At 55.2% G+C, this 24,320-nt stretch overlaps 2 protein-coding genes across 4 annotated transcripts; both read left to right on the forward strand.

Moving 5' to 3' along the window:
- The first annotated feature begins 1,228 nt into the window (after nt 1–1,228).
- On the forward strand, nt 1,229–13,062 carry ANAPC2 (anaphase promoting complex subunit 2). The gene is given in 15 exon segments (XM_066201458.1): nt 1,229–1,400; nt 1,403–1,494; nt 1,497–1,589; nt 2,258–2,880; nt 3,479–3,611; nt 5,756–5,930; nt 6,047–6,166; nt 6,632–6,749; nt 6,830–7,011; nt 7,157–7,298; nt 8,034–8,109; nt 8,691–8,894; nt 9,039–9,168; nt 9,444–9,679; nt 10,390–13,062. Coding segments are annotated over 15 exon segments (2,703 nt in total). The 5' UTR covers nt 1,229–1,234; the 3' UTR covers nt 10,603–13,062.
- A 2,996-nt stretch (nt 13,063–16,058) lies between these two features.
- On the forward strand, nt 16,059–24,079 carry TOR4A (torsin family 4 member A). Of its 3 annotated transcripts, none has more exons than XM_066201258.1 (2): nt 16,059–16,262; nt 21,108–24,079. In XM_066201258.1, exon 2 carries the CDS (start codon nt 21,147–21,149, stop codon nt 22,866–22,868), a length of 1,722 nt encoding a protein of 573 aa, XP_066057355.1. In that variant the 5' UTR covers nt 16,059–16,262; nt 21,108–21,146; the 3' UTR covers nt 22,869–24,079. The 3 variants fall into 3 exon arrangements, with proteins under 3 accessions (XP_066057355.1, XP_066057356.1, XP_066057354.1); XM_066201259.1 differs by having other exon boundaries at nt 16,059–16,223; XM_066201257.1 differs by lacking the exon at nt 16,059–16,262 and adding an exon at nt 16,766–17,036.
- Nucleotides 24,080–24,320: the final 241 nt, after the last annotated feature.

Raw genomic sequence — 24,320 nt, forward strand, 5'->3', positions numbered from 1 at the left:
ATTGCCATGGGAAGGCACTGACTTAGGGAGAGAAAGAAGAGCTGACACAGTAGTTGGTCACATTCAAAATGCAAATGGAGAGAATTTAGGCAACAGCTAATAGGGGAGAGGGTGTTTCTGACACAAACTCTGCCTGGTCACCAAGAGAAGGAAGATTGTCCCATCTTAAAAGAGGCTGGGAAGATCCTTTTTTAAAAAACCAAAAGCTGGTGATGTGTAATACAGAAGTGATTTCAGCTGTGCCCCTGTCTGTGGGTATCAAGCAGTCCCTGCCTGGCAGTAACACACAAAGGGAAGGGGAATGGGTAGAGCTGTCCCAGGAACCAAAATGACAGTGCCAGCCCTTGTGCTGTTTGCCTCCTTTCCCACCCTTTACTGCCCCAACAAATGGACTCTTTTAATGACATTATTCCATTAAAGATGAAAGAAGCTACACTAAATATTGGGCAGGAAGAGCGGCAGGCCAACAGTTCCATCAGCACCATTGTTCTCTGCCTGAAATTGTAGGACTGTGGGTCATTGTGGTTTCTTTCTTTTCTCCCAAACCATGGGTCTAAGATGGTAATTTTTAGGGGTCTGTTCCAAAAGCCATTTTTAGTGCATTTTGACAATAAACTTTGCCCAAGCCCGAGCAGCACCAGAACAACCCCCAGCCCAACCCTCTCGTGATGGGGTCTGTGTGCCGGAGCTGCATTCTGGGCCTGGGAAGTTGTTTTGGCTGCAGTGCTACAAGGCAGGGAGGAGTGGTGGCTCACTGAGGTGCTCCCAACCGACCTTCAGGTAAATACAGACCCATAATATACATACACGTATCCTAAATCTCCTCTGATACAACATTAGGCTGGAGATGAGGGAAAGGTTCTTCCCCCAGAGGGTGCTGGGCACTGCCCAGGCTCCCCAGGGAATGGGCACGGCCCCGAGGCTGCCAGAGCTCCAGGAGCCTTTGGACAGCGCTGCCAGGGATGCCCAGGGTGGGGTTGCTGGGGGGTCTGTGCAGGGACAGGGGCTGGGCTGGGTGATCCTTGTCCACCTCAGGTTATTCAGATTCATTCGGGTCCTGTCCCTGGTCACAGACAGCGGAGATCTCTGTTGTCCCTCATCCTCCCCTCAGGAGGAAGCTGCACGCGGCGATGTCCCCCGCTCTCCTCCAGGCTGAACACACCGGGAGCCCTCAGCGCGGCTCGCTGTCAGTACCTCCCCGGAGGCCGTGTCTATCTCGGCGCTGGTGCGGTCGATGTGGGCTCGGGCGGCCCGGAGCCCCGCCAGGCTCTCGCTGGTGTCGGACAAGCGCCGGGAGAGCGTCGCGATCCGCGCCTGCAGCCGGCCCCGCTCCGCCTCCTCGGACCGGACCCGCCCGCTCAGCTCGTCCCGCCGGGCGCGGAGCTCCGACAGCCCTGCGGGGCGGCACCGTCAGACGGGCCCGCGCCCCTGCCCGGCCCCGGCGCCGCTCACCCTCCCGCAGCGCGGCCCCGGTGGCGCTCACCGCCGCGGCCGGCCGGGCTCCGCCCCTTCCTGCGGCCCGAATGGAGCTCTCGGCCGCCTGGCACACGCTCAGCACCGCGCTGGTGCCGCCCGCCGCGCTGGGGCTGGTGAGCGGGCACCGAGCGGGGCCTCGGGGCTGGCTGCGCTCCGCCGGGCCCGCGGCAGGCCCGACCCGCCGCTCCCGGGATGGTCCGGCCTCGGCTCCTCCCCGGCCGGGCCTCTCCGGCTCTGGGGCTGCGGGGCGGGTGGGAGCTGCCGGGGACGGGGAGGAGTGGCCGGAGCTGCCGGGGCTGAGGGAGGAAGGGCCGGGGCTGGGGAGGAAGGGCCGGGGCTGGGGAGGAGGGGAGGGGGCTCCTGGCCGTGCGGGGAGCGGTGTCTGCTGGGGGCTGTCCGGGAAGGGTCGCGGGTCCAGCCGTCCTCTCTCCCTCTCACCCCAACCAGGAGCAGGACCGAAAGGCCACAGCTTGCCTGGCCGTGTTGTGGCTCTAGTCTTCCTTGGCTTTGGCCAAGGAGGAGTTTTGGCCCAGACCACGACATTTTGGGCTCCTGAGGGTGGCTTGCAGCACTCCCACCAGCACCTGTGTCCTGCGGCAGCCACCAGCAGGGACAGCAATGATGTGTGCGGGTGTGAGCCCTGGGAGGTGGGCGCTGGGCGTCCATCGGTGTGCTGAGAACCCGGCAGGTCGCCACGGAGGAGCAGCATCCCCTCGGTGCAGTGTGACAGCTGAGACTATGTTCCGTCAAGTGTTTAACTCGTGTTCCCTCTGCTTTCCAGGCAGCCCCGAGGCCCGAAGCTGCGGGGCCGCTGCAGGATGCCGAGCTCCGGGCAGCCCTGGATGTGCTGCAGTGCTACGACTTGCACTCCATCGTGGAGGAGTGGTTCATCGAGGTGCTGCAGACTGACCTGCAGGCAAATATCGCCCCCGAGTTCTGGAGCTGCATTGGCCAGTATGAGAACACGGCCGAGGAGCCCCAGTGCGCCGCGCTGCTCCTGGACGCCTTCGGTCTGCTCAAGTGCCGCCTGGAGCCCTACCTGAACAGCCTGGAGCTCCTGGAGCGGTGGACCAAGGCAGGCCTGCTCCTGGGCACAGGCGCTCAGACGCTGCAGGAGAAGGTCTACACCATGTTCAAAGCTATCCTCTTCTTCTCCACGACCAAATCCTTCCAGGAGATGATCCAGCAGTTCTACAGCCGCACGTTCAGGATATACATGCGGCAGTGGAAGAAAGGAGAAGATGGAACAAACGAGTGTGAGAGCAGCATGAGTGAGACTGAGCAGGAGAGTGACCCAGAGGAGGGTGGAGGAGAGGGCCAGCTCTGTGCAGGCTGCAATAGCAAGAGGGAGCAGTGCTGGTGCCCTGAAGCCATGGAGCAGTTCCAGCAGCTCAATGACATTCTGTAGGTATCTCACGGGGTGGTGACTGTCACTCAGAGCAAGGGGAGGGTGGTCTGGATGGGGAGCAGCAGCGGGTTTTATTGATCCCTGAGAACAGGAGGAGCTGTGTGAGGTCAGACTGTCTCTTGGTGGTGGGTAGAGAACTCAACCTGGACTTTCTGCTTTCAGCTGGTGGTTGAACAAGAGCAGATCTTTAGACAGAGAGTTCCTCTCCCTGGATATGAGAATATCCTCCTCCTCCTCTGGGTCCTCTGATCACAAAGAAACAAATGGGTGCAAGGTGTCCCTGCCCGTGTCAGGGGTTTGGACTAGATGATGTTTAGGGTCTTTTCCAACCCAAACCATTCTCTGATTCTGTGAAACTCTTCTAAACGAAAAAGCTTTCGATGGCTATAAATAATGTCTGTAAGGAAGAAGGGATAGCAGTAATGCCATGTGTTACATATGTAGTGCTGCTGTGTGGGCTGTCAGAGCATGTGGCCTGAGCTGGGCCTGCCTTTGTGGAATGCACAGGGAGGGTGGCACCTTCACGTGTAAGATTTCCTTGACTTGCTGGTGCCTTTGCTCCCAGCTGCTCCTGACGTGTCCCTGTGCCCGCAGGCGCCGGCTGAATTTGCTGGAGCGGGTGAGCGCTGAGGCCGTCACCACCATCCTGCACAGGATGATCGAGGAGCGCATGGAGCAGCGCTGCCGCGGGGAGTACGAGCACTCCTTCCTCAACGAGTTCCAGGAGGTGAGGCAGCTGTGGGGGCTCTGAGAGTCCTCCTTGGGAGATGTGCAGCTCTCCTTGGTTTTTAGCAGCTCAGGCTGAAAGCAGATTCCAGCTTAAAACACCTGGTTCAGGGCTATGACTTCCACCATGCCTGGCAGGAGAGGTGGCTGAAAATCCCCATTTTGGCTGATGCTGGAGGGGAAGGTTTGCTCTGACCTGTGCATGAAGGACTGTCACATTTCACCTCATGATGTCTGTAGTAATGAGGGAATTTCTGTGGTTCCAGTTTACAAACCACAAGATCAACAAGTGCCACCTGGCCTGCGGAGGGCCCTCCCTCTGTGTAGGTGAGCCCATAATTAGAATTTCTATGCCTGCTTTCAGTCCTCTTTCCAATTCCCTGTAAAATTGGAAGCAAGGATGAGAGAGGATACTCTGGTATTGATCTCACCAGTGGCAACACAGAGAATTAAAATCTTTCTTTGCAGCTGCCCAGTTGCTTTGCTGCTACTTCAGCTAAGTTTGTGTTGAGCTGTTTATCCACCACGACTTTAAAATAAAATTATTCTCCAGGTTTTGGCTCCTCCAGGTCACAATCCTGAGCTCAGTACTCCTTGCCCATGATCTTGCCTTTGCCTGAGCTGGAGAACCAGGCCTGCAGCCAGGCTCCCATGCAAGCCAGGCACCCTGGATCCCTCACTCTTTGCCATGCCAAACGTTTCTGTTGCCTGCAAACATCAGGAATTTTTCTGTTTACTTCCTTTTGGTTGCTGTGCAACACTTTCTTCACTGCACCTTGTGTGAAATGCTTTTGGATGACCTGGAGACTGTTTAAGGATATTTTCAGGGCACTACAGAAAACACAACTGCATTCTGCTTGTCAGATGCTGCCATTGCTTCCACCTGTTGTTTGGCCATAAAATATTGGAGCATGTCAGGGTTAGGAAGAGGTAATTTTACGGGGGGAAAAAAAAAAAAAAGCACAGGCCTGGAAATCTATAAAGGTTAAATAGAGAAGTCTGAGCAACACCTCACTGAATATTACAGGTGCTGAAGGCAAAGCCTCTTTGAGGCTGAGCCCAAACCAGCTGCCTGGGGTGTCAGGTCACAATCAAGCTGTAACAGGAGCACTCGGGGAAGAAAAACTCAGGGGAAAGAATGAGTTGATTTGGTATTAATTCCTTAAAATCATGTTGCTTTGCATCAGTTGTAGTCTTGTCCTTTAGGGGAATTCTTTATCAGCTTCTCCACAGTTTTGCCCAGGTGTTTGTAGTACTCAGGTTTTCCTGGCAAAACTTGTGCATTTCTTCAGTGTTTTCCTCTGTGGAGTAGATAATTAAAAATAAACATCAGCACACCAAACCTTGACTTAGCATTTTTGCTTCAGGCTGTCAGAATCTATCAAAAGATGCTAATATCTAGTAGTAGAGTAGTAGTAGAACATCTCGTAGTGTATTGGTACTCAAATACTATCCCAGGAAGTAGCATATATTTGCTAATTGATGGGGAAAAAAAAGGCATTTATTTTAAACTGGATATTGTAATTGAGTATGTTTGAAATTTGACAATTACACATTTCTCACTAATGCTCATATATATTAAAAAATAACCTTTTTATGCTCTCTGTTCAGGTTTTTATTTTATAATTCAGTGATGAGGCTGGTATTCGGATTTCAAAAGCCCGAGTTGTGTTGGGTGTCTGTGACTTCTTGGGATATCTTGTTTGCTTTTCACAGATTTCAGGAATCATAGAAATTTTGGGCCAAGGATGGTGTGATGGGCAATTTGCTCATTTTGTTATGAATGGGACAGTTCTGCAAGCATAGAATGGAATGAAACTCTGCAGGAATGGAATAGGCTGCAAGTTTTGCGATAAACCCTGTCCTTTTTGGAGCCCAGTGCCTGCACACAGTCTGTGGTTGCCCTTATCTTCTCACAGCCAGCTGCACAGTCCATATCCTGTATCTAGTTAAAGTTCCAATTCTTTCAGCTGGGCTTTCCCCAGCTATAACCCAGGCTGGGGCACCGTTGAAGGGTAGCTGGGGGTGATGCTGTCCTGGCCCAGCTGCCCTTTCTGCCAGCTGTGGTGGCTGCCTGGGGTGGGTGGGGATGTGGCTGTGCACCCAGCTCTGTGTTCACATCTGTTTCTCCCTCTCGTTGTGCAGTGGATAGAGAAGGTGATTGGGTGGCTGAGCAGGGTGTTCCTGCAGGATGACCCCTCGGCACAGTCCTCCCCAGAAGCCAGCAGCACCCTGAAACGCTGGCGCTGCCACGTGCAGAGGTTCTTCTACCGCATCTACGCCAGCATGCGCATCGAGGAGCTCTTCAGCATCATCCGAGGTGCTTCAGCCTTGGGCTGGGGCTGGGTGGGGGCGAGATCCTTCTGATGTGCCACACTGCCTCCCCTGCCTCCCCTCAGAGCCTGGCACTGCTCCTGATCACTGCTTGGTTTGCAGATTTCCCAGAGTCAAAGCCTGCTGTGGAGGACCTCAAATTCTGCCTGGAAAGGACTAACCAGAGGCAGCAGCTGCTCAGCTCCCTGAAAAGTGCTCTGGAAATGAGACTTCTGCACCCTGGTGGGTTTTACATCCCTTGTCTGTGTCCTGACACTGTGAGGAGCCTGGGCATGAGTGGGGATCTACTTGGAGCTGGTCTGGTTTCCTGTTTGAGGAGTGAGAGGCAGTCACCGTGCCCATCGCACATTCTTCGTGTCCCAGGGGGCATGGCAGCAGCAGCAGATGGCATCCCAGCCCCCTTTGGCCTCATTTTTACACTGTGGTCAGGAGCACAAAGTTTAGCTTTGGTCCGGGTGGGCAAAGGCTTCTTTGCACTGTCAGGTCTCAGCTCTGCACCTCCATTCATGCTCAGAACTGGTTTCTCAGGCACATGGATCTGCGCTGCCCCATTGCCTTGGGCAGTAGGGCAGCGAGCCCTTCTCCCACACCACAGATAGAAAGAGGGCTTGGACCATCCAACCCCCTTCTATCCAAGCCATTATTCTGTGCTGCAGGGCTCTGACTTCCTCTGCTCCTCTCCTGTAGGAGTCAACACCTCCGACATCATCACTCTGTATATCTCGGCCATCAAGGCCCTGCGGGAGCTGGACCCTTCCATGGTTATCCTGGAGGTCGCCTGTGAGCCCATCAGGAAGTATCTGAGGTAGGAGGCGTGTGGGGCAGTCTGACACATCCCTTTTCCCTCCCCTTCCCTCACTTGCTCCTCTCCCTTGCTGCTGGCAGGACTCGGGAGGACACGGTGCGGCAGATCGTGGCTGGTCTCACGGGGGATGCTGAGGGCTCGGGTGACCTGGCAAACGAGCTCTCCAAAGCTGACCCAGTGACCCTGGAGAACGGCCAGGAAAGTGATGATGACATCTCGGAGCCAGGGGACTGGGTTCCTGACCCAGTCGATGCAGATCCAGGTGAGATGCCAAGCTCAGCGGTGCTGGCAGCTGGCTGGTTTCCCTGGTGGGCTGTAGCCTTGAGCAGCTCATTTGCTGGTCCTCTGCAGCAGGGCTGGGGCAGGTCCCTGTTAATCTGACACTGATGTCTGCTGGATTCCACCAGGGAAATCGAGTTCCAAGCGTCGCTCCTCAGACATCATCAGCCTCCTGGTGAGCATCTACGGCAGCAAGGACCTGTTCATCAACGAGTACCGCACGCTGCTGGCCGACCGGCTGCTGCACCAGTTCAACTACAGCGCTGAGAGGTGAGGCCCCAGTGCCCGCAGCCAGGCCTGCTGTGGTAGAATCACCTGAGTTTCCTTTTCCTGCTCTCTCTAGAACCTTCAGACTCAGTTCTATCAACGGCTGTGTGTGGAGCCAGGAGTGCCTGTGGCTATTTCCTTTGCAGCTTTGAGTTTGCCTCTAGAATTCCATGCTCAATCCTGCCCTTGGCTTATGCTGATAGAGCATTGCTTAGGAATTTGGAGGCACTGACACGCTCTTAGCTCCATCCCACATGTTGTGATGGCCCCCCAAATGGAAGGGATGGAAGAAATGTGTTTCTGAAACACCGGAAGTTCCACCTGAACATGAGGAGGAACTTTGCTGTGAGGTGACTGAGTAGAGAAACAGGAGCCCAAAGAGGCTGTGGGGTCTCCTTCCCTGGAGATATTCCAAACCCAAACACAACCCTGAGTGACTGCTCCAGGGGACCCTCCTTGAGCAGGGAGGTGGAACTGGATGAGCTCCAGTGGTCCTTTCCAGCCTGAACCATTCTGGGATTCTGTCTTCAATAAGCTGCCAGCCTAGAGGAGGTGGCTGTTCCTCACTTGGGTTCCAGGAGCCATCTTGGGCAGACACTGTGCCTTGCAAGGCTTCCTAGGAAGAGCACCCTTGTGCCAGGGACTTCCTTTTTTTTTGGCTGTGTGGTGAGGGGTGGAGGCCAGGCCAGGTTTGTCCATCCGAGGGCCCTGTGCCTGACCTGCTGTGTCTCTTTCCAGGGAAATCCGTAACGTGGAGCTGCTGAAGCTGAGGTTTGGTGAAGCTCAGATGCACTACTGTGAAGTCATGTTAAAAGTAACTCCTTTGATTTTTTTTATTCAAGTCCTGGGTGTTTGTGCCCATTGGGGAAGGGGAGGGACTTGAGGAGTGACCCAAAAAGGGTCTTTTAGGAAAGTGGGGGTTCCAGAATGCCAGTGAGGGGCTGATTTGTGACAGGCAGAAGAGCATTTAAGTCATGTCTGTTTTTAAGCTCTGTGGGTTGGATGGATTATCAGCTCTGGGGAATGGTTGCTCTGGTGTTGCTGTCTCTCCTGCCTTTCCTGCAGCAATCCTGGCATTGAAGAGCTGGGCTCCTCCAGCTCCTCTGGGGTTGGGACTCTGGAGTTTGATTCTTTTGGAGCACTCTAGGAAGAGCACAGGTGTGGAGGGCCTCCGGTGAAGGCAGTATTGAGTTGTAATCCCTTCGTCTAACGTCCCACAAAGTTTTCTGAGTATATAGCAGACTTCCAGGTAGACACACATGATCATGTCTGTAGTAGTATCCCCATCATCATTTGGAGAGAATGCTGTTCACCTTGTGGAAGCCTCTCCTTCACTAATGGTTAGCAGTGGCTCTGAAGGGAAGGAGCCACCTCAGCCTCCTCTGCCTGTTGCAGGACATGGCCGACTCTCGGCGCATTAACGCCAACATTAGGGACGAGGAGGAGAAGCTCCCTGAGGAGGAGAGGCCTCCCTTCAGCCTCGTGGCTGTTATCCTGTCCAGTGAGTTCTGGCCACCTCTCAAGGAGGAGAAGCTAGAGCTTCCAGAGCAGGTCAAGGAAGCCATGGAAGCGTATTCCAAGAAGTATGAGAAATTAAAGGTGAGCCTACCTTAACCCTCCTGGAAAGCTTTATCCTTTAGCTGCTGGTTGGCCACACTGTTACAGTGGGGTTTGCAATAACCCAGCACTTAGTGGTTCCTGCTGGGAGATGTGCTGTGAGCAGCTGCTTCCCCCTTTTCCCAGGCCATGAGGACCCTGAACTGGAAGTACCACCTGGGGCTGGTGAGCCTGGACGTGGAGCTGGCTGATCGCACGCTCTCCCTGTCCGTGTCTCCTGTGCACGCTGCCATCATCCTGCACTTCCAGACCAAGAGTGAGTGCTGTGGAACCCTGTCTGTGCTTCCATGGGTGGGAAAGCCACATTCCACAGGCAGCTGGAGGCTCTGACAGCTCTGGCTGGAGGACCAAGACCTGGTGCATGGGTTTGGATCTCCCACAGGGTCTCCAGCACCCAGCAGGGCCACAGCTCTGCACCCCTCTGCTTTGTTCCTGGCAGTGCTTCCCCTGCCTTCCCCAGCTTCCTACCAGGCTTGGGTGTGGGAAGTGTCCTGTTTTCCACCTCCTTTCTGATCTCCGTGGTCTGTGCAGGCACCTGGACGCTGACAGAGCTGAGTGAAGTGCTCAAGGTGCCCGTGACATCGCTGAAGAGGAAGATGACGCTGTGGCTGCAGCAGGGAGTCCTGCGGGAAGAGCCTGAGGGCACCTTCACTGTCATTGAGGAGGAGCAGAAGGACCAGGTGGAGAAGGTTGTTCTGATTGACAGTGACGAGGAGGGGGATTCTGCCATGGCCTCCCAGGCTGACCAGAAGGAGGAGGAGCTGCAGGTACCTGTCTCTGTGGTGATGCAAACATCCTGTATTTTGGGTTTGGGGAATCTGATTCAAATGATGGATTCAATTTGTGCTATGGATTCACATTTTCCACTGCAAGTGGCTGAGTCCAGCACAAACATTTGAGTTTTGAAGTGGGTATCTCTTGGTTAATCTCTTGGTGCTGGATCACAGCCTTCCTGTCAGACAAGTGCCCAGCTGCTGAGTCAGGGAACCATTTGGAAATCTCCAAATTGTTTTTTTTTCAGCTTAAAAAAAGAAAAAAGTCCAAGACGTGATTTCATATTTGAAAATAGTCATAACTTGTTTGGATGCACCCGAGTGACACTTTTTGGCACTTCTGACTGCCCAAAAGACTTACCCAGCACTAACAGTTGGATCTCTGCCTGCTCTCTGTTGTGGTTCCTGGACATTTCCAGTGCCTTTCCTGCCTGTGAGTCACACTGTGTGTGCGTGTTGAGCAACGCAGCATTGTCATACTGGTGTTCATCCACAGAGGGTCATGTGTGTGCTGCACGTCACATCCCACTGTCTAGCTCTGTGCCCCAGCACTTTGCTGCTCTTCTTGGATCTGCCCTGTTTAAAGCTCCCGCGCTCATGGCTGAGAGCAGAACTTACTGCCAGCTGCATCCCTGCCTTGTTTTTGGGCTATTTGCTTTATGCTGTATTGTCAGTCACTCACTGTGGCCTGTGTCCCTCTGCAGCTGTTCTGGACGTACATCCAGGCCATGCTGACCAACCTGGAGAGCCTGTCCCTGGAGAGGATTCACAGCATGCTCAAGATGTTTGTGATGACCGGCCCCGTGGTTACCGAGATCGATATCCAGGAGCTGCAGGGATTCCTCCAGAAGAAGGTCCGGGACCAGCAGCTCATCTACTCAGGGGGGGTCTATCGCCTGCCCAAGAACTGCAACTAACCTGGCAGTGTCCCTGTCCCCCTGGGCACTCCTGCCTGTGCTCTGCTCCACAGTGCCACCACCTCTCAGTGTCCTGCTGGGGGGTTCCCTGCCCTGGGGGTTTGCTGTGCCCCCTTCCCCAAATGGGTGTTGCTTCCCACATGGGAGGCAGCTAAGCAGCAGCCTGGACACCCCACAAGGTCTGGGTTTGCTCCCCACATTCCTTCCCCTCCTATGTCAGTGCCTGGGCCCACCTCCCTGGTTAATAAATAACAGTAGGCTCCTTTTTCCAGTGGTGCCAACTCTTTCCTCTTGGCACCTCCCCATGCTGGAAGGGCAGGCAGGAAGCTCCCCAGTCTGTCAGGCACTGTCCCCCATTCCTTGGGACTCTCTCCTAGCCCCAGGAGGTTTTGGGAGGGGTCTGTTGGCTCCAGCTGCTGTCTGAGGCTCTGTGTGTGGCTGAAGCAGTGTCTTGCAGCTGGATGTGATGAGTGAGACCCTGCCCAAAAAGAAGGCTTGCTGCTGTCACTGACAGGCAGGGAACAACTCCAGGGTGCTTTTGTTTGGGACTCTTAAATTGTGTGGAATATTCTGTTGTGGGATGGAGAATGCTTTAGATGGATGAGATGTAGCAGCTCTTCAGGGCAAGTGGTTAGTCCTGGAGGAGATCCAGTGGATTATCCAGGCCCTGGTGGGATTGCTTGGCCCTGGCACAGGTACCTGTCCGTGTCCCAGCACCATGGGGCTGCCCCTGGGGACAGTGTCCTGGGGATCTTCAGAGCTGCTGGCACCACACGAGGAAATTGGGTGGGATAATCCCAGAGCTCCTGGTAAAACACTGTGCCCCCCACCCAGCTATGGGGCAGTTTCAGGATTGTACCACATCCCCAATCCATGGTGTTCAGGCTCCCTCAGTCCTGCTTTCCACATGGGCTTTGCTCATCAGGAGGAAGGGGCTGGGAAATCTGACTTTGACTGAAAACATGTTTTCTGTGAGGCAACCAACGAGTTTCCACAGCCCAGGGAGTCTTTCTCCTCCTCTGCTGAATCTTCAGTCCCAGCATGTGAGTGCTGTGGCAGCTGGAATTGAGACTTAACAGAGCCACAGTAAGACATGGGAGCAGCTGTGAGTGTGGCCTTCCACCCAGGTGTGTGAGAGACCTGTGGAACACAGAAATCACCCCCTAATTAACAGTGAACCTTGTTTTTCAGTGCCTAAAGCCCACAAGTCCTCGTGGCATCCCTCCTGCAGCTGCAGGCAGCAGGGTGCAGCAGTTCTCTCCCCCTTGGGCATGTTGGTGTTTTCCTCTGTGGATAAAGCAGAATTTCTTGATCCCCCTGGGGCACTTTGCTCCAATCTGGCAGAGGTGTGGTACTGGGAACCTGGTGCATCCTGTTGTGAAGGTTCCTTGTGCTGAAGAGAATCTGGTGATAACTGAATAAACCTCAGTCTGTGATTACTTCAGATAAAGCCAAAAAAGCCCCAAAGGGCAGCAAATCCACCATGGCATCAGCAGGGAAAGGATGGACATCCATGCCTGAGTGCCCAAGGATCTCTCTCCTCCTCTCTTCTCTCTCCTCTCTCCTCTCTTTCTTTTTTTCCTTTTTTTTTTTCATGAACACTGAGCACATGGAAGGATGTGGAAGGGCTGGCAGGGAGGGTCAGTGGGGTCAATGCCTGCCACCCCCATCCCACAGAGTGTCTGGGGTGTGCCAGTCCCGTCCCACAATGTCCCAAGGAGTGTCTGGGTGTGCTGTGGCTGCGACAGGGCAGTGAAAAGGCTCCTTTTGATGTGGGGAGATCAAAGCAGCTGCCAGTTTGGAGCAGAGCTGGCAGCAGGGCTGTCACCACAGAGCCAGAGCCTCTGCTGGGACATGGCCCAGGGTGACTCAGGGCCTTGGCTGTGTCTGCTTTGCTTATGGATGCAAAAATATTGATTTATTTACGTGTTGTGCAGGTGGATTTATTGCTCTGTGGTATTTCCTCACCCCCAGTGCAGGGGCTGTGGGGCAATGAGTGTGTCCTGTACCCCATCCCAGCAGCATTCCCAGACTCTGGGATGAGATGAGGGGCACTCCCAGTCCTTCCCAAAGCCATGGCTGTGCCCTGGAAGGCCAGGGGATGAACATCATTCCCATCCTGACTTTCCCCAGCTCCCTCATGCTGCCCCAAGGTCTGGACCCGTGTGGGGGTGATGAGTTGGTCCATCCTGAGCCAGAGGATGAGCAATGCCACCACTGAGGGGACCTGGAGTCACCTCTCTGCCCCTGGGAGGTCCTGGCGTGGCAGAGCCAGAGCCACCCGCTGAGCTGTGGTGTGGTTGTTTCAAAGTGTTACAACAGGAAAAGTTCTGGTTTAATGACTGTTTCAGCCTTCATGGAATATAAAAGTCTTAAGGTTAATTGAAACAAGCTGGAAATGTGATTTTTTTTCAGAGTGAATGGAGGAAGCTGTGGGGAAATAAAGGGTTTTGTGCTGCTCCCTCTGCCACTTGCTGTGCAGCCCTGTTGCTTCAGGCTGGAGCTGTGTCTGCTGGCCAGGGCAGTCCCTGTCCCAGGGCTGTCACCTTGGCAAATCACTTCCACTCCAGAAGAAAGAAAAACGTATTTATAGCTCAAAAATGCACATAACATCGTAGAACCACAGACTCACAGAACGGCCTGGGTTGGAAAGGATCTTAAAGCTCATCTCATTCCACCCCCTTCCACTAGCCCAGGTTCCTCCAGGCCCTGTCCAGCCTGGCCTGGGACACTTCTTCACTCCTTGGATGCTTGGGGATTTTGGGGGTGTTTTACAGAGCCCTTGGTGGATATACAGACCCTGCTGTGACCCTTGGGAAGGTGTTACAGTGATTTTCTCCAGTCACCACTTGTGACACGAGGTGGTATCGATGGCCCTGGGGAATGCTGGTGGTGGGATGCTGTTGGTGACAGGAGTGCTGCGGGCACTCGCTGCTCTCCATATTTTCCATATTATTTCCCAAATTTTCCATTTTTTCCCCAGATGTACCCCTTCTGTTTTCCAAAGCAGTGTGAGCCACAAGTTCCCAGGTGCAGCAGTGCTGGTCCCTGCCCTCTCCCACTGCCTGCTGTTGGGCCTGGATGGTGTCTCATGGCATGGCCATGACCTTCCCTTTGGCCCCACAGATGAGGGGCTGAACCTGCCAAACCCATTTTTTTTTAGCTTTTTACCTCCTTTTTTACTCTTTTAGCAAGGTAGGGATGGAGCTCAGCTGGAGGAGAAAGAAGCAGCAGATTCAACTTGGGTTTTAGGACCCAGCACCCCTTGAATGGCTTGAAAACAAGAAATGAGATAAAAAATCCTCTGACACAGAGCACTCCCCTCATTTACCTTGGTCTATTTATAAACTGTTTGGAAGGGTCACGATAACCCAGGCAGGATGCGGCGTCCCTGCGGGGGACATTCCCCAGCCCAGGAATAAACTGTTTGGGTTATTTAGGATGTGTTAAAGCTGCTCACAGAAGCTGGAATTTTTTGCTAAAAATGAGGTTTGGAAGAATGCCTCAGGGGTCTAGCTTGATGGCCCCAAGAATACATCCAGGGAATTTACACTGGGTTTAGGATTCAGGAGGGATGATGGTTCAGGGGGAGCCCACGTATCAGCAGCAGCAATTCAGGGCAGATCAACACAAGGTGGGTGATGTAAAAGGGAAAAAATCCACCCACCAGCCCAATCCAGAACTGATGTGGCTGTGGAGCTGGGGGGGTGACACTGCAAAAGGGCAGATCCATGCTCGGAAAAAAAGATTTTTGGGTCTGGGAATGACCCTCCAGGGCTGGATTCTGCGCCCCTACCAGGGGCTGCTGACCCCCTCTGTGTGGGTCCTGCCCACCATGGCGCAGATTATTTCATTATATTCTTTTATTCTTCCCTGCCTGGGGCTGCAGGAGGGGCTTGCTCCAAGGTCAGGACCCGAGCTCCGGCGATGCCTCCTGGTGGGTGCCGAACCCTGGGGTGCCCAAAGCAGTGGGTACCAGTCAGAGGCTGGTACCAAAATCTCGGCTCAGGGCACGGTCCCCTTCTCCCTGGGACGTTCTCTCCCCTCTCTCCGTGTGGGAGAGGCCGTGTTTGTGCAGGATTTGCATTTCTGGCCGCAGGAAGGGCTGTGGCACCTCTCATCCCCATCCTGGCCCCGCACCCGTTTCCTCCCCGCGGGGCCCAGGCTGGGGGGGCCCGGCCTCGGCACCCGCAGGGACACGGGGGACAGGGCTGGTGGCATCAAGGCCCTGGGGGACAGGGCTGGTGGCCCCAGTTTGCTCCTACATGTCCCCCCCCCATGAACTCCCCCCTTTGCACAGCCCTGATGCCCCCATGTGCCCCCCGAGGCACAGCTCCCCCGTGTCCACAGCCCACACATCCCTCACCTGCAGCCCCCCACCCCATGGCACTGCCCCCCACAGAAAACAACCGACCCCCAAAAAATCACCTCTGTGCCTGCATGTCCCCTCAGCGTGTCCCCCCCCTCCCCACAGGACACAGCAGCTTGTCCCCTCCAAGTTGGGGTGCTGGAGGTCCCCAAAGCCCCGTGGCGGGGGGAGGAGGGGACAGAGCCTCCACACCAGGACCAGGAGCAGCTCAAGGGGATATTTGGGCTGGGAACAAAAGCAGCTTTTCCATCGTCCTGTCCTCCTTGTGCCCACATGGGACAGACACCTCCTGGTGCCATCGATGCCCCTGCCCTCCCCAGCTGCTCCCCAGCATTTTTTGGTGGCCACTCCAGACCCAGCCTGTGATTCTGGGGTTGGCAGCAACACCAGGACAGTGTCCCCAGCCCTGCATCACCTTGTCACCTGCCACAAGGCTGGCAGTGACCAAGCTGCCCCTCCAGATCCTTGTCCCCAGCTGCCATCCAGCTCCACCAGCACCAGGGGGTCTCAGGCAGGTCAGTCCCATGTCCCCACTGTCACCAGGATCTTGTCACCCTCTGCTCCAGCAGGCACTGTGTTTTTGGGGGATTTTTTAATGGTTACCAACCACTCAGATGGGGCAAGCTTTTCCTTCTCAAAACCCTGAATTAGCCAGAAGAGCATCTCTCTTCATGGCTGCTCCCAGAACACCTGCCAAGCTCTCTTAAGGAGATCTCTGCTTTGGGCAGCCCTGCCCGGCTTCCCGACCCCGAGAGCAGCTCCCAGCTGCTGAGTGTCAGCTCCAGCTGGGCCCCTGTGCCTTCCTGACACAGAAATCCCCACATTTGCAAGGATTTGTTAGGCAAATCCTGCTGGCCACAGCAGAGGCACATGCAGCTGCCTGGCACGGGGCTGGAGAGCCTTGCTCAGAGAATCCCCACCCCTGAAGTCAGGGGGAATAGTGTGCATCACAGCCAGGGTGGGATCTGCGCTGTGATGCACCAAAACCCCTCAGATTCGGGGGGGTTGGGAGGGTGGGGTGGTTTCCTCCTTCTTTTTGGTCCTGTGCAGCTGGGCTCGCAGGGTGCCGCTTCCAGCTGAGGACTATCAAAAACCAGGAGCTTGAAATACCGGCAAGAGCTCACTTCGGGCTTCTCTGCCTTTACCAAATGGGCTTGTCTGGGGCGAAAAGCCTTGGCCAGGTTGTGTGAGTGCAGGCGAGAGGTGGGACGTGCCAGGGCGTTCATCAGCGCTGAAGGAAAGGGCAGCGCAGGTGAGGAGGAGCCGCCGTGATGAACTTTTGCACTGCTGGGTGAGGAAAACCCCCACTGCTTCCTGCTCTGAAGTGACGAAGTGGTTTTCCCCGGGGAGTTTTTGTGCCCGCACCACAGGCTGGTCCCACGGCCGCCGTGCAGCCTTGGCCATCCATGGCAGTCCCCATGTCCCCGTGCTGCTTGGACAGAGCAGCCAAGGGGCCAAGAGCTTCGGAGCGTGGCTGCAGCCAGGACCTGCCCAGGGTCCAACCAACCACTCTGGACTTGCTTATTTTTCCAGACTCATTATTTTTTTATGGACTCACTCCTTCCCCCCCCCCAGACTGACTCGATTTTCTCCTTGTTTCTCCTGTTGGCAAGGGGAAGCACCCAAGCACCGCGTCAGCCACAATTAACCCCTCTGGGCAGCGTCACCGCCTTGACCTTTAGGGTGACGGGTTCCGGACTAATGACTAACGACAGCCAGCGCGGAGGGTGGGGATGTTTTGCCCGGGCCGTCCGGGTGATGAGCTCAGCCCGCTGCCCCGGCACGGCCGTGTTTGCTCGCACGGTGCCGCCGTGACTGTGACGGCAGCGGCCGGGGAGGGCTCAGGGCAGGCGGGGGACAGGGAACCGGCCGGCAGCGGCCATCCCACGGCACGGGGAGAAGGAAGTGCCGCCCAGGGCCACTCCTCCTCACCATTTCCTCTCCGGGGCTGGTTTCTGTACGGATGAGAGCGGCCACAGAGGAGCTGCCGGCCCGTCCGAGGCCGGAGGTTGCGCTCGGCGGGCGGAGGGAAGCGCCGGTGGCCGGCGTCGAGGGGACACCGCGGGTAACTGCGCTGCCATCGGCTCCCCTGTCCTGCTCCCCACCCCTCAGGGGTCACCAAGGCACCCCAGGGCTACTTCCAGCTTCATCCCTGCCACCGCCTCTTGCTCGTCCCCGGTCGCTCCTTTCCGCCAAAAGCCGCCTCGGTTTTTTAGGGATGCTCCTGCTCCCGATGGTTTGGGATGCTCCAGGCTCTTCTCCTCCGCTTGCTGTCCTTCCCTTCGGACTTGGCTTTGGGGCCTGGCAGAACTTGGGGCTGGGGTTTGGTGGCGAACAGGCTGTCGGGGGGGGGTGTGCTGGCTGTCACCGCTGTCACCCCGCGCCGTGTGTTCGGGGAGGGTGAGCGCCTGCCCCCGCCCAGCTCCGGCCGTGACCAAACCGCCTTGCTCAGCTTCTCCCCAGCCGGGGCCCCCGGGCAGCTGCACTTCGGGGTGCCGGGGCCGTGCTGGCCCCTGCCGACATTTCGGGTTTCTCCTCCCAGCCGCTGCCCCCTTTATCTGCGGCTCTCGCGGAAAGAGGCTGCTTTGTGCCCCCTTCCCCATGGAAATGCTCCCTTTGGGGGGAGGGTTTGGCTCCAGCCGGGGGTGGGGGGTATCAATCTTTAGACTTTCCCAGCTGTTCCCTTTTCCCAGCAGCTTTGCTCATCCAGGGGTGCTGAGTTTGGGGTGCAGCCTCTCCAGTTGGGGGTACTTTAACCAAGACCACCGTTCTCCGCTGGCCTCCCCTGCCACCAGGGACTTTTGCCGCCAGCCTGGGGGCTGTCCCCATCCTGCTCCCCTCTCCCAGGCTGCCTCCAGCTGCCCACACAGGCTCCTCTGTTTTGGAAACGTTGTTTTGGAGCTGCAGGGTGCATGAACGCAAACACTGCAAGAGCTACAGCAGGAAGGCTGGAGGACTCCCAGGAGTGTTTCCAAGTGCAAGTTTTCCTGCGGTGTCCAGGCTTGACACAGAGCAGCAATCAGCAGTGTTTACGTGAGCACTGGGATGCTGCAGACTGAATTCCCGGGTTCTCTTTCCTGTTGTTTTCACCAAATGTTAAATTAAGCCGCCGAAAGTGCATCATTGCAGGCTGGCACGGCCTCCTGCCCAGCCCTGACCCGACACTGAGTGTGCAGGGGCTGCTCTTAGAAACTTCCAGTCCTGTGTAAATACCAGCAGGTATTAGGGACTGAGTCATGGCATTAACAGAGTTATTATGTTCGTGACTGGGCAGATTCCTTGCTCAGGATGGGGCTTTGTCCTTCCACCCTGCCTTGCTCAGCTCATCTGGAGGGTTGGGTGTCCCACACCGGTGGGATGGATGTGCTGGTGAGCTTTTGGGAAAGAGGATTTTGAACATCTCCCAGCTGGTGAGCACTCAGTCCTCACCATTCCCCACGGGTCTTGTTAGGGACTTCAGGCTCTCTGCATGGACATGGCAGTGGGAGAGCAGGCTCTGGGCTGTGAGCAGCCAAATCACTTCGTTTTTCAGCTGCAGCAGCACCTGGCTGTGACCTGGCAATATCAATGGGGAGTGCTTGGGGTGTCCCGTGTTCCCCTGCCAGGAGCAGCCCCCAGGCCTTGAAGAGAACCCATGAAAAACAGAAACATAATTTTTAGCAAGTCCTCGTATGACAGGACAAGGGATGATGGTTTTAAAGTAGAAGAGAGTGGCTTTAGAGTAGATTTAAGGAAGTTTCTGAGAACGAGGGTGGTGAGGCCCTGGCACGGGTTGCCCACAGTGGCTGCCCCAGTCCAGGCCAGATTGGATGGGGCTTGGAACAACCTGGGCTAGTGGAAGGTGTCCCTGCCCATGGCAGGGGTTTGAAACGAGATTGTCTTTGAAGGTTCCATCCAGCCATAACTCTTCCATGATTCTGTGATCTTTCTGTTCTCTAAAACTTTTCCTGTAAATTTCCATAGCCTCTCCCCTGGCATTTAACCAACCTCCTCTTCACCTGCAAGAGCTTGGGGCTGAGAAAACTTCACCCTGTGTTTGTGGGGATGTTTGTCTGCGCCTGGAGGGTTTTCTCATCCCTGGCTGAGCTCTGTGGTGTCCCTGATCCCTTGAGTCCATGCTGCTCCGAGCTGCAGGGGCTGCTCCCCAGTGGCTGTGGGGACAGCTGGCCCTTTGGGGATCTGCAGGCACTATGTGAGCAAGGTGGTGCAGGATGGAGGGGAGCACAGGGTGATCTGGGGACAGCCCAGGGCTCCCCGTGCATCCTTTGGGTGGCATCGCAGTGGTGGTGGCATCCAGCCCTTCTTCCTGGTGCTGCCTCAGGACATCTTTGTCAGATCCCGTCTGGCTGGTTTTGCCTTTGCACACCAAGCCCTGCACAGGGTTAGGAATTGGGTCAGCAATTAGCACTCGGGGTTAATTGCTGCACGGCAGTGGCAGGTCCAGAGATGACGACTGGGCTCACTGCCTGCCGCACACGGTCCCAAAATCAACTCGTGCACAGAGTGGGAGTGAAGCATTGCATTTCAGAGTAGCCAGGAAGGGTGTGGGGTGAAGCAAGGAGGCAGAGGGAGCATTTCCCAGTGCCTGTGGCTCCCACACAGCTCCCGGGGTGCCCTTGGGCTCGCTGGCTGACGGAGGCCGCTGTGCGCAGGGGAAGTAAAACCTTGTCCAGAGCGTGACTTTGTGCAGGTTGGTGGCTTCCTGCTGAACTGGGGCGAGTTAATAACAAACTTCCAGACCTCCTTGTTCTCTCTAGAGTCATGGTGCTTTTGGCAGGACCCAGTGTTGATTTTTTAAGGATGGCTGATGAAAGTGGCTTTTCCTGACGCTGCCCGTGCCGGCTCTCTGCTCTGGGGGAGCAGTGTCGCAGCAGCAAACTGTCCCTTGTGTCAGCCCTCCGACCATGACACCGCTTCTGCCACCTCCAGCCTTGTGCCAGGCAGGGCCAGGGCAGCACATGGAGGTGCTCATGGGGCTGCATCCAACCCTGCAGAGCTGTGTTCTCTCCGGGGCTTCCCTGCTGGGTCTGTCACATCCCTCTGGCCTCTCCTTCTCCTTGGTTGCCAGCTGAGGTTTGTCCATTCAGGTGGTTATCCCAGGATGACTACATCCCTGAGCTCCCCTGTGCAGCTCCAGGGTCTCACGTGGCAGCCCATGTCCCTCTCATGTGTCCAGGGATGTGTGTGGGCACACAGGGTTGGGGTTCTGTGGGGCTGCCCCGCTCCTCTCCCCGCAGCCACATGCTGGTGGCAGGCTCAGGCACAGCCACGCTGGTTCTCTGCAGCCCCTCTGAGCCTTCTCCTCCAGGGGCAGCTCTCATCTCACCTCCCTGCCAGGCACATCCATCAGCACAGCCAGGAAATCCTCCCCCGGGAGATGCCACCACAGCCAGGACGAAAGCTGCAGCAAGTCACTCCCGCAGCCCAGGAGGTGCCTGTGGGTGGATGAGTGACTTCCCACGGGGTGTGTACATGCCTGTGTGCATGTGCTGGCACAGAGGTGGGACTCTGTCTCCTTCCAATTCAGCAGGTGTAGGGAAAGAGGACTGGGCAGCTGTGGTTCAGAGCATGGGTCAGTCTGTCTCACAGCAGAGCCTCTGACTTTGGCCCCAGCAAGCTCTGGCTTTCCCTTCTGTATCTGAGGCAGGGTTGGGTTTGTGTTACAGCAGCAATTTGCATTAGTTGACACTGAATTTTATCTGTAGTTTTGCACGTCTGTCCCATCCCCCCAGGGAACCCGTGGCTCCCCTCACCTGTGAAATAGATCTGTCCAAGAAGATTTCTGACATGGTTACCGGAGCTGAAATAGAGGAAAAGACCCCAGTGTTTATTCTGGATGAGGTTGAGCTCATGTCCCCCGTCCTGCTGGACACTCTCAGCCGATTCTTTGAACCCAATCGAACCAACGAGTTCCTCAATGCCATCTACATTTTAATAAGCAGCCTGGGAGGTGCTGAGATCACGAAGTTTTTTATCCAGAATGTCAGCTTAGGTCTGGAAGTCTCTGCCACCTTGCCATTGCTGATTGCTGCAGGTTTCTGCCCATTAGAAAGGGGGATATCTGTCTAATTCCACTGTTATTTGTCACTTCCCGATGTTAGGAAGGTTGAGTCTATGTGATTCCTTTTCTTTTTAGAAAGAAGATGATGTGAACGGGCTGTAAGAACCAGACGAGATGGAGGAAGAGCTGCCCTGCTCTGAGGTGGATGGAAGAAGTGTCCTCAAGGATCTGGGAGAGGAGGTGCCCTGCGTGGAGAGCAGTCCCACAGGGGACACGTCTGGAGCGGAGAAGGATGCAGGAGAGGTGCCCTGTGCTGAGAGTAGCACAAGAGAAGAGGCTCCTTGTGACCCAGGAATTGTCTTCACTGAGGGCAGCATGGGAGGAGAGACGCTGGGCAGTGGCAGTGATGGGGAAGGGGAGATTCCCAGCACCAGCAGTGATGGGGAAGGGGGAATTCCTGGCACTGGCAGTGACAGGGAAAGGGAAATTCCTGGCACTGGCAGTGACAGGGAAGGGGAGGTCCCCAATGGGGAAGGAGAGATTGCCATCACCGATAGCGACGGGGAAGGGGAAGTGCCCTGTGATGCAAAAGAAGAGGCGTCTTGCTCTGAGAGTGACGCAGAGGAAGTCCCAGATGCTGTAATCCCTGCTGCTTCCAAGAAAATAACTTCTATTTCCTCTCCCTTACGGGCCATCATCCGCCTGCGCCGGCACTACCGGGGGCTGAAGAAAAGCCGTCTGCATTTAGAGCTCCCTCGGGAAAAGTCTGCAGAGTTTGTCCACACCAGGCTGCTCCAGAGGCAGCTGTCTGTGAACAGAACTTCCCTATACAGCCCTTCCATGCCCTTCTTTAATCAGTCTGGCTTTGAGAGCTCCCAGTACTTCACCTTTGACACATCTGTGGAACATTACTCTGTGAAAAAGTGCAGGCGGAAAAAGAGCCGGAGGAAATCCAGGATGGTCCTCTACCCGGACAAAACAAAAAAATACCTCCCAGCAGAGGAGAAAAGCAAGGCAAAGCGCTGCCTCCTCTTGCTCATTGCCATTATCTTCTTCCAGATTCTCAATGCGATCGAGAACCTGGATGATAACCTCCAAAAATACGACCTCGATGCTTTGGAGAAAACCATGCACCGGGAAGTATTTGGGCAGAAGGTTGCTGTGGAAAGTATTGTGGAATTACTGAAAGACTATCTGGCCACCCACATCCACAACAAGCCTCTGGTGATCTCTCTGAACGGCCCGACAGGGGTTGGGAAGAGCCACGTTGGCTGGGTGCTGGCCAAACACTTCCGCTCTGTCATGGACAATGACTTTGTGCTCCAGTACTTTGTGATGCATCACTGCCCCAGCGGCGTGGCTCCCCTCACCTGTGAAATAGATCTGTCCAAGAAGATTTCTGACATGGTTACCAGAGCTGAAATAGAGGAAAAGACCCCAGTGTTTATTCTGGATGAGGTTGAGCTCATGTCCCCCGTCCTGCTGGACACTCTCAGCCGATTCTTTGAACCCAATCAAACCAACGAGTTCCTCAATGCCATCTACATTTTAATAAGCAACCTGGGAGGTGCTGAGATCACAAAGTTCGTTATCCAGAATGCATCCACTGAGCTCCTGCATCAGCACCGGGGAGCTGAAGAGCTGCTGAGCATCATCCGGCCAGTCCTGGCCAGTGTCCACCCTCTGTGGAAGGCTGCAGACATCATCCCCTTTGTCCTTCTGGAGAAGTCTCACGTCATAAACTGCTTCCTGGAGCAGATGAGGAGAGAGGGGCTCTATCCTGACCAGAAGCACATTGAAAATTTGGCAAATCAGCTCAGTTACTACACTACAGGGGACAAGCAGTACTCCAGCATGGGCTGCAAGCAGGTTGTGGCCAAAGTCAACCTCCTGTAGGGATTTACTGCAGAGACCAAGCCCTGATCTCAGGATTTGCAAAGTTCTGTGCTCATGAGGAGTGTGTTACAGCAGGCTGTGCTCAAGGTGCCCTTTCTCAGCCCTGCACTGGCTCTGCCCTGCTCCGGGCACAGGGGTGGCAGCCTGGGCAACCTGGTCCCTGTTCTTCTCCAGAGACTTCACTTTTTCCTGATGTTCTGTGAAAAAAGAATGGCAAGGAAGCTGGAGCCACCTCCCAATAACTGCCAGATGCTTTGTTCCTCACATTCTCATTTGGGATTCTTGTCATTGAGGAGTTTTGAGGTGGCATCAAAAGCTGCAGGACATAAACAGGATGAAGCAATCCGTGGGTCACTGCCCTGCAGAATATGTCACCTCATGTGTCTCACTCTCTCCAGGCTCACAGCTCTTTGCTCTTCTTCATCCTGGCTGGTGTGTGAGAGCAGAGGCGGGGCTGGACACCTGGCACTGGGACAGTTTGGGGCTCCTGCCCTCCCAAATGTGCAGTCCTGCCTTCCCCAGCTCCTACGTGACCACATCCTCTGGAGAACACTCTTTGGCCTGTTCATGAGTTGTTGCTCTTCTGAGCTCATCCCTGAGCTCACCTTTGGCACCTGCAGTGAGATTTCTGCCCTGCAGGTGTGTTTGGGCTGGCCTCAAAGACTGCTCAGCTGTGCCAGACGGTGCAGAAATAACCTCTGGATTGTTTCGGGTCTGGTGGTGACACCTCATCCTCAGAGCTCTTCTGCTTTTCACCTCTGGGGACACGTCACCGTGGTCAGTCGTTATCTAGAAAGCCCAAAGCAGCAAGTGATGGATATTAAGCAACACACACTGGAAAAGACAGTTTGGGCTGATGGAGTGGGAATGCTGGGCTTGCTCCCTGTCCTGAGAGGCCAAGAAGAGGCTCTTAGCCATTGAGCCCCAGGTGAAATGTGGCCTGGGAGCTGCTCGGGAAGGCCACACAGCCATGTCTTGAGCAAAACTGAGCAGGTATTTATGATATTGTTTTCTCAGGTTGTGGTTTTGTACAAGATTTCTACAGCTTGCTGTGAATTCCCAGACAAGAAACCCTGTGGATGTTTGCACTGGGGGTTTGATTCACCTCTTTCTAATTGTTGGTCTCCGAAGACTCCATCACATACTTCACCTTCCAGAGCTATTGTCAGGAATAAACCCAAACTATCCTGAATAAAATAATTGAAAGTACATTTCTTTCATTTGACTGAAATGTGGATTTCCTCCCAAATTTCCCTTCCGGAGCCATGTGGCTGCACTGCCATGCCTGTGCTTCCCAGTGACTCAGGTTGGGAGCATGGCCAGAGCTTTGTGGTGTTTTTTGCAGAGCGCCTCAATGCAGAGTGGGTGCAGCAGCTCCAGGTGTGCCCCTTGTAAGTCCAATCCCAAACCCACAGTGCGGCAGTGCCAAAAACTGGGTGCTGCACGACTCCT

Source organism: Chamaea fasciata, unplaced genomic scaffold (genome assembly GCF_029207755.1).
Source record: "Chamaea fasciata isolate MVZ Bird 193981 ecotype frontalis unplaced genomic scaffold, bChaFas1.0.hap1 SCAF_20, whole genome shotgun sequence".
NCBI classification, from domain to species: domain Eukaryota; kingdom Metazoa; phylum Chordata; class Aves; order Passeriformes; family Sylviidae; genus Chamaea; species Chamaea fasciata.

Bases quoted from the DNA above. Each gene is read 5' to 3' on its own strand.
- TOR4A (XM_066201258.1), top strand. From the start codon at position 21,147: ATGGAGGAAGAGCTGCCCTGCTCTGAGGTGGATGGAAGAAGTGTCCTC.